The sequence below is a fragment of the Triticum aestivum genome, chromosome 3B (assembly GCF_018294505.1).
Source record: "Triticum aestivum cultivar Chinese Spring chromosome 3B, IWGSC CS RefSeq v2.1, whole genome shotgun sequence".
Taxonomy (NCBI): domain Eukaryota; kingdom Viridiplantae; phylum Streptophyta; class Magnoliopsida; order Poales; family Poaceae; genus Triticum; species Triticum aestivum.
In genome coordinates, this window is record NC_057801.1 from 45453496 (window position 1) to 45461178 (window position 7683).

Genomic DNA, 7683 nt, shown 5'->3' on the forward strand with positions numbered 1-7683 from the left:
CCTGTATATTGAACTGTGATGATCTCTGTGACATTCGTTCATCTAGTAATTAAGAACATAAATATTCATACCAAATGGGTTTATTTTTGTTGACCTATATGCTCATATACACAGGCGAGGCAGCCCAAATGGGTTTATTTTGCTGGCCTTGTATTTCTACTTGAACCAGCTCACTGTGATTACCTATAATTGATGATACTGGGTAGAGATTGTTTTTCCTGGTAAAAGCTTTGCCTCTAGAGAAATTGATCTCTTTATTTGACATGATTGATGGACTCTGTATAGTAGGACAGTCATGATGTAGTAGTGATTTAATGTCGAACATCAGGTTGATAAGATGATTATTTTTATATTTGGAGCAGCACTAGCTCTCCAGTTCCACGGATGACACCGATGACGACGTGGACATGCACCCAAGCTAAGGAGGACATCGTTCAGTCCGAACTCGACCTCTACTGTGAGGTCGTCCACCACAACTCCCCATAGAAGGTCGATCCCTCTTGACTGTGACATTTTTTTCAAGCTATCGCGCCTCCGTTGTTGCCTAGTTTCTAAACTAAACTTGATGCGGGAGATGTTTTTGGACTAAACTTGATGCAGAAAATTATCACCTTTGGCAAAAAATGTCCTTTGACAACTTAATTCACATACTAGCTCATGTAATTTTTTCTTCTTTTCTAAGAATCGATCCTGCTTTCTAAACTGGGTCTATGGTTTTTGGGAGTGTCTATTTTTTGTTTCCTAGTTTATGTTTTATTCCCCAGCAAAACAAAACAGTTTGTGCAGTTTATTTTCTCTTGCTCAACAAGGTTTGTTAATGATCACTGATGAGTAGTCTCCTCTGGCTATGACTTTCCTTGATTTTTATGCAGCACTGTGAGTCTGTGATCCTTTGTGTCGCGAGCATTTAAATTTCTTTGTTTGATCGTTCATGAAGTTTGAGATGTGTTTTTATATCATGAGTAATGCAGCAGTTGCCATGCTGGTCACAAGGCACAACTTTTACTATTACAATCCAAGATGCTTTTAACTGGTTCTATGCTTTTCCATGTCAAGAAGTGCAAGCTGGGATTTCTTTTGCCTTTCTGAAGTTGATGGTCTTGTTTAGTATAAGTAGGTTTGGGACACTTCACACTTTTGAAGTATCTAGTTTTTGCACTGTAGTTGATGGTGTTTCAGTTTACACATGATCTAGCTTACTTTACCTATGATTTCATACTTCACCTACGAAAGGGGTCTTCTTTGGGATGTATTCAGCTTAAATTGCCGACCTTTTTAGAAAAGGTTGCTGACGTGCAGTACATCTATTCTTTTTCCTTTTTTGCAAACCAGTAAAAAACTTCCTGTTGATTTAGACATGTGAAGGTTCCAGACTTGCAGCACATGTATTTTTTTTGCCAACCATCAAGACATCTTTTTTTACCAACCAGCAAGACATCTATTGTCCATTAGCAAATAAACCATTCGATCTCTGTGGCCCAATGCAGGCTTATGGGCTATATGTTTGATTCAATTGCTAATGAACTTTTAGATGCCATGTGCATCACATGTATACCAAAACCTTAATAAAAGAACATACTACTTCTCTTAAATAACAACCCTTGGTGCTCTAATCTATCTCTGTTGAGCAATGAAGCCTAACGCTTTATCCAGTGCTATTAGCATTTTGTAATATAGTATTAATGCATATTATCAAGTGGTACGAGAACTGTGTATAACTCGATATTTATGAGTATCTTCAACTGCTGAGTGCTGACTGCTTTATAGTCCATGTTGAATCATTGAAGGCTTGCATACATTCTCTAGTGTGGTTGGCTTCATACACCACATTTACTATATCAAAGTGGAGGTTCCGCCTGTATTTTATGTATTATTTCTGCCTCAGTGCATGATTGTAAATACTTACCATTAGAAATTGGAGACATCTTTTTATGTCCAAACTGACTCTGTGGTTCTTTTCGAATGCCACAGGAGATGATAGGTCAAGGTAGAGAAAACCAAACCTTGGAAGTCGCAGCTTCCATGATCTTGACGGTTGTCATTATCTGGAGAGAGAGGTTCGATCCGTGGGATGTGGCGGTTGACCAATCAGTAATCAGGTTGGGTTGGGTGGGGATTGACCCACCTATCACCCTTCCCTATCAATCAAGCATCGAGCACAGCTGCGGCACCATGTTCTCCAACACCGCTGATGCCTCCTCCACCTCCAAGCGATGGCTATATATCTCTGGCATCCTGCTCGCCACCGTCTACGCCGCACCCCACGGCTGCCTCTTTTCTGGTGAAGATGGAGCTCTGTGAGCAGTGTGTTTGTTTTCTGGTGACCAACGATGTTCTTGAGAGGACACACTCCCATCTCACTGGCAAGCAGCACATTGGTTATGGTCCGGTTAGGGATTTCCTTTTCGAATATAAGGTCAGTAACTAACAAGTCGTTGCATGAAAAGAGAACAATGACCTTTGGCTATCAGGCTTAGTCGCTCGATTGCTTTTCAGGCTGCAAGAGAGCGGAGAGGTTTGCAAGGTAGGCTTTTTGACTTGGTTGGAGCAACCAAAGGATATGCCCCAAGATCCACGATCCAGCCCTCAATCAAAGGTATCTGTCTACCAAATCTAGCCGTTTTTTACCCTGGGAGGTGCTGTTTCTTTATCCTCCAACCAAGAAAATTTGATATGTATGTATATTCAACTTAATTTCTTGCAGTTATGCTGCCCGTCTTCTGTGCTTCTTCTCTCGCCTCCTTATACAACACACTTGATGAGCCCGAGTCGGAGGTGTGCCGTGAGCAAGGCGTGCGTCTGGCAGCGCCTGCCCTCTACGCGTCTGGCAGATTATTTTCTCTTGCTCAACAAGGTTGTTAATGATCACTGATGAGTAGTACAGTTTTCTCCTCTGGTTATGACTTTCCTTGATTTTTATGCGACACTATGACCCTTTGTGTCCCGACCATTCAAATGTCTTTGTTTCCTCCTTCATGAAGTTCGAGATGAGTTTTTATATCATGAGTAATGCAGTAGTGGCCATGCTGGTCACAAGGCACAACTTTTAATTTTACAACCCAAGATGCTTTTAACTGGTTCTATGCTTTTCCATGTTAAGAAGTACAAGTTGGGATTTTTTTTGCTTTTGTGAAGTTGATGGTCTTCTTTAGTATAAGTAGGTTTGGGATACTTTACAGGTTTGAAGTATATAGTTTAAGCACTGTAGTTGATGGTGTTTCGGTTTACACTTGATCTAGCTCACTTTGCCTCTGATTTCATACTTCCTGCTGATTTCATACTTCACCTATGAAAGGGGTTTTCTTTGGGAGGTATTCATCTTAAATTGCTGACCTTTTTAGATTCGTAAAGGTTGCAGACGTGCAGTACATCTTTTGTTTCCTTTTTTTTGCCAACCAGTAAAAAGTTACTGTCGATTTAGATATGTGAAGGTTCTAGACTTGCAGCACATCTATTGTTTTTTCACTGTTCAAGAAGGCGCTATTAGGCGCTCGCCTAGGCATGCTTAAGCGCTGGGCGTTGGCATAGCACCTCATTTTGGCCCTAGGCGCTCAAAAAAGTGGCCGGCGAGGTTCTCCGGTGAGGAATCACGTTTCTCAGGCGAGAAATCAATCTCCCATGCAAGGATTTGACCTCTCCTGCGAGGATTCATCCTTACCGGCGAGGATTCAACCACTCTAACAACAAATTGAGCTTCTCCGCCGAGGGATCGAGCTTCTCCAGTGAGGGATCGAGCTTCTCCGGCGAGGGATCGAGGGAGGGGTAGAGGAAGAGGGAGAGAGGCCGCATCTTGCAGAAGGGAGAGAGGACGAGGGGAAGAGGCGGCGTGAGGAGGAAACCTACCTTTTTGTCGACTGTGCACATACGAGAGTTTAGTAGGAGAATAGGAAGATGGGCCTGTGGTTTAATGGGCTAGGCCAGCCCATCTAGCTTATTTCTTCAAGCTACAGTACTAACACCTAATCGCGCCTAATTTTGCCTAATCACGCCTAAGCTAGAAAAGCGCAAGTAGGTGGCCAAACACATAATTAACGCCTAGGGATTTTTTGAACTTTGTTTTTTTGCCAACCAGCAAGACATCTATTGTCCATTAGCATGAAAACCATTTGATCTTGGTGGCCCTATGCAGCCTTATGGGTTGTATATTTGATTCAATTGCTAATGAACTTTTAGATGGTCATGTGCATCACTGTGTATACCAAAACCTTAATCAAAAAGCATACCTCTCTTAGATAACAACCCTTGGTGCTCTAATCCATCTCTTTTGAGCAACGAAGCCTAACACTCTATCTACATTATTAATGCATATTATCAAGTGGTACGAGAACTGTGTATAACTGGGTATCTATGGGTATCTTCAACTGCTGAGTGTTGACTGCTCTATAGTCCATGTTGTTGAATAAGTGAAGTCTTCCATACATTCTCTAGTGTGGTTGGCTTCATACAACACCTTTACTAGTATATCAAAGTGGAGGTTCCACCTGGTATTGTATGTATTATTGCTGCCACAGTGCATGATTGTAAATACTTACCATTAGAAATTGGAGACATCTTTTTATGTCCAAACTGACTTGGTGGTTCTTTTTGAATGTCACAAGAGATGGTAGGTCAAGGTGGAAAAACCAAACCTTGGAAGTCACAGGTTCCATGGCCTTGGCGGTTGTCATCATCTAGAGAGAGAGGTTCGATCCGTGGGATGTGATGGTTGACCAATCAGTGATCAGGTTAGGTTGGGTGGGGATTGACCCACCTATCCCTCCCTATCAATCAAGCATCAAGCAAAGGTACGGCTCCATCTTCTCCAACGCCGCTGATGCCTCCTCCGCCTCCACCTCCACCTCCAAGCGACGGCCATCTCTGGCGTCCTCCTCGCCGCCGTCTATGCCCCACCCCGCGGCTGCCTCTTTTCTGGTGAAGATGGAGTTCTGTGAGCAGTGTTTCTATTTTCTCCGTGAGCAGTCTTTCTGTTTTGTCGTGACCAACAATGTTGCTACTGGCAAGCAGCACATTGGTTATGGTCTGGTTAGGGATTTCCTTGTCGAATACAAGGTCAGTAACTGACAAGTCGTCGCACCAAAAGAGAACAATGACCTTTGACTATATGGCTTAGTTGCTCGATTGTTTTTCAGGCTGTGAGAGAAGCGGAGAGGCTTGCAAGGTAAGCTTATTGACTTGGTTGGAGCAACCATGGGATATGGCCCAAGATCCACGATCCAGCCCTCAATCAAAGGTATCTATCTACCAAATCTAGTCATTTTCTTACCCTGAGATGTGTTGTTTGTTCATCCTCCAACCAAGAATAGTTGATATGTATGTACATTCACACTTAATTGCTTGCAGTTATGTCGCATGTCTCCTATGTTTCTTCTCCAGTCTCCTGATACAACGTACTTGATGAGCCTGAGTCGGAGGTGTGCCATGAGGAAGGCGTGCTGGACTGCAGGCAACACGCCCTTGTCGCCGCCCTCTGCCTCGTTGCCCATGCGTCTGGCGCTGCCTGACTCGGATGCTAGAAGCTGGCCGCTCCCAACCTAGGCGGCTCCCGATTTGGCCGCCTGGGCCTTATTCTGGAGCTGCATAGGAAGACAAGTACACCAAGTGGACAACACGAACCTACGACACAGCCGTCGTCCATGTCCTTATCTTCTCCATCGCCAGCCTATATCCGTGTTCTGCTCTCCTTCCATCCCACTAGCATTGAATCATAGCAGTTTGATAATTGATAATTGCAGTTTGGGAATTAAAATTCAGATCCTGGTTGCGTTGCTGTACTACAGTTTTACATTTGATAATTGCAGTCTGGAATGTTATTTTTTAGATGGTTCCTAAATTCAGTTCTGGTTGTGAATTCAGGTAATTGTTTCAAGGCTGCTCCCAGCAACCATGGCAGCGGATCCGCAACCTCAGTCTCCTTCTCCACAAGCACACATTGGCAGAGGAGTTAGGGGCTTTGTTCATGGGCCGCCGCCATGGATGGCAGCTGCATCCATGGAGAGTGTCAACATGTGGACGTGGATGTAACACACCGGATTCGATGCGCCAGGTGTCTGCCAGTTATTTGCCGCCGTTGCCATGTCATTTTCTTGCGTGTTGCATTTTGTCATGTCATTATGTGCATTGCATTGCATACGTGTTCGCCTCATGCATCCGAGCATTTTTCCCGTTGTCCGTTTTGCAATCTGGCACTCCTATGCCCTCCGGCGTCCCCCTTTTGTCTCTCGTTGTGAGCGGGTGTGAAACTTTCTCGGAATGGCCCGAGGTTTGCCAAGCGGCCTTGGTATAGCACCGGTAGACCGCATGTCAAGTTTCGTGCCATTTGGAGGTCGTTTGGTACTCCAACGGTTAACCGGGTAACCGTAAAAGCCCCTCTCTCTTTGCAGCCCAACACCCCTCCAAACTGGCCCAAAACCCAGCATACTCCCCTCCATGCTCTCGGTCGTTCGATCACGATCGTGTGGCCGAAAACCGTTCTCCAATTGGACTCTCCTAGCTCCCAGAAACTATAAATATGTGCCTCCCGTCCAAATTCGCGGATGAAAACCCTAGACTTCTTCCCCTCGCCGCCGGCGCGCCGCCGCGCCTCGCCCCTGCATGCCCCTCCGCCCCGCCGCCCGGTGCCGCCTCCCGGCCGTCCGGCGAGCTGCGCCGCTGCCCCGCGCCGGCCCTCCTCACCGGCCTCGCCGCCTCCGGTCGCCGGAGCTCGCCGGAGGAGCTCCGCGCCGCGCTTCTCCGCCCTCGCCTCCTCCCCGCGCCCCTCCGCTCCGGTCCCGCCGCCCCTCGTCGACCGTGCCTCGCCGGAGAGCTCGCCAGAGCTCTCCTCCGGCCAGATCCGCCCCGGGGCTGGACCAGATCCACCAACGCAGCGAACCAAACGGGCCGCGGCACCGCTGCGTCCCGCGGGATCCCCTCGTCCACTTTCCCCAGAGGTCCATTTTTCTCTAAGTTGCCGAGTCTGTGATATTTTCATGCCATGTTCATCACATCATATCTCTGTATCCGTAGCTCCGTTTTGTGCGTGTGGCATATCAAATTGTTCGTCTCGACGAGTACTTCATTTAATTCTATTGCATCATGTTCATTTGAGCTCATCTTGATGCCTGAATCATCGTTGCAAGAGTGCTTCATAATGTTGTCTGTTGTCTGTTAACAGAACTTGCTCTTTTGTCATTTTTGCCATGCATCCTATGAGGTTGATGTCTACATGTGTTTTGAACTATGCCATATCTTTTTTACAAAGGTGCTTACCATGTATTTTTGTGATCTCTTTGGTGACTAGCACAAGCATGCAAACTAGGCTTAGTAATGTTGCTGTTTTTAGTCCCTGTTCTGCTGTTATTTTGATGCCATGTAAACTTGATACTACAGAGAGATCCATGCATATTTTGATATACTTCAGTAAGGATGTTTTGAACATATGGTTATTCTCTATCCATTCGTGCCCCTGTTTGCAATTATGGAGTAGTCTAGCATGTCATTTACTTTCTCTACTTTTGCTACAAAATGTTTCCTGGCAGATTGTTTACATGTTATTCAATTTTGCCAAGGGTGTTGTAGTTGATCCTTGCATGCTATGAACTTGTTGTAATCTTGCTCCAAAGTTGCTAAATAATGTTGTTGTCAGCCTGTTAACATTAAGTTCAGTTGTTGCCATGCTTGTTGTTAGTGATCCATGCACCCTATGAA

General features: G+C 45.3%; 2 protein-coding genes across 2 annotated transcripts; both read left to right on the plus strand.

Annotated features, from left to right (window-relative positions):
* Positions 1-2271: 2271 nt before the first annotated feature.
* Positions 2272-2936, plus strand: LOC123064645 (uncharacterized). The gene is made up of 3 exons (XM_044488083.1): positions 2272-2416; positions 2497-2596; positions 2705-2936. Exons 1-3 carry the CDS (start codon positions 2288-2290, stop codon positions 2860-2862), a joined length of 387 nt encoding a protein of 128 aa, XP_044344018.1. The 5' UTR covers positions 2272-2287; the 3' UTR covers positions 2863-2936.
* Positions 2937-3901: 965 nt separating this feature from the next.
* On the plus strand, positions 3902-6023 carry LOC123064647 (uncharacterized). The gene is made up of 2 exons (XM_044488084.1): positions 3902-5049; positions 5130-6023. The coding sequence occupies exons 1-2, from the start codon at positions 4702-4704 to the stop codon at positions 5160-5162; spliced, it is 381 nt and encodes a 126-aa protein (XP_044344019.1). The 5' UTR covers positions 3902-4701; the 3' UTR covers positions 5163-6023.
* Positions 6024-7683: the final 1660 nt, after the last annotated feature.

Bases quoted from the DNA above. Each gene is read 5' to 3' on its own strand.
- LOC123064645 (XM_044488083.1), top strand. From the start codon at position 2,288: ATGGAGCTCTGTGAGCAGTGTGTTTGTTTTCTGGTGACCAACGATGTT. The intron at 2,417-2,496 runs GTCAGTAACTAA...ATTGCTTTTCAG, and splicing joins ATTTCCTTTTCGAATATAAG to GCTGCAAGAGAGCGGAGAGG. The intron at 2,597-2,704 runs GTATCTGTCTAC...AATTTCTTGCAG, and splicing joins GATCCAGCCCTCAATCAAAG to TTATGCTGCCCGTCTTCTGT.
- LOC123064647 (XM_044488084.1), top strand. From the start codon at position 4,702: ATGGTTGACCAATCAGTGATCAGGTTAGGTTGGGTGGGGATTGACCCA. The intron at 5,050-5,129 runs GTCAGTAACTGA...ATTGTTTTTCAG, and splicing joins ATTTCCTTGTCGAATACAAG to GCTGTGAGAGAAGCGGAGAG.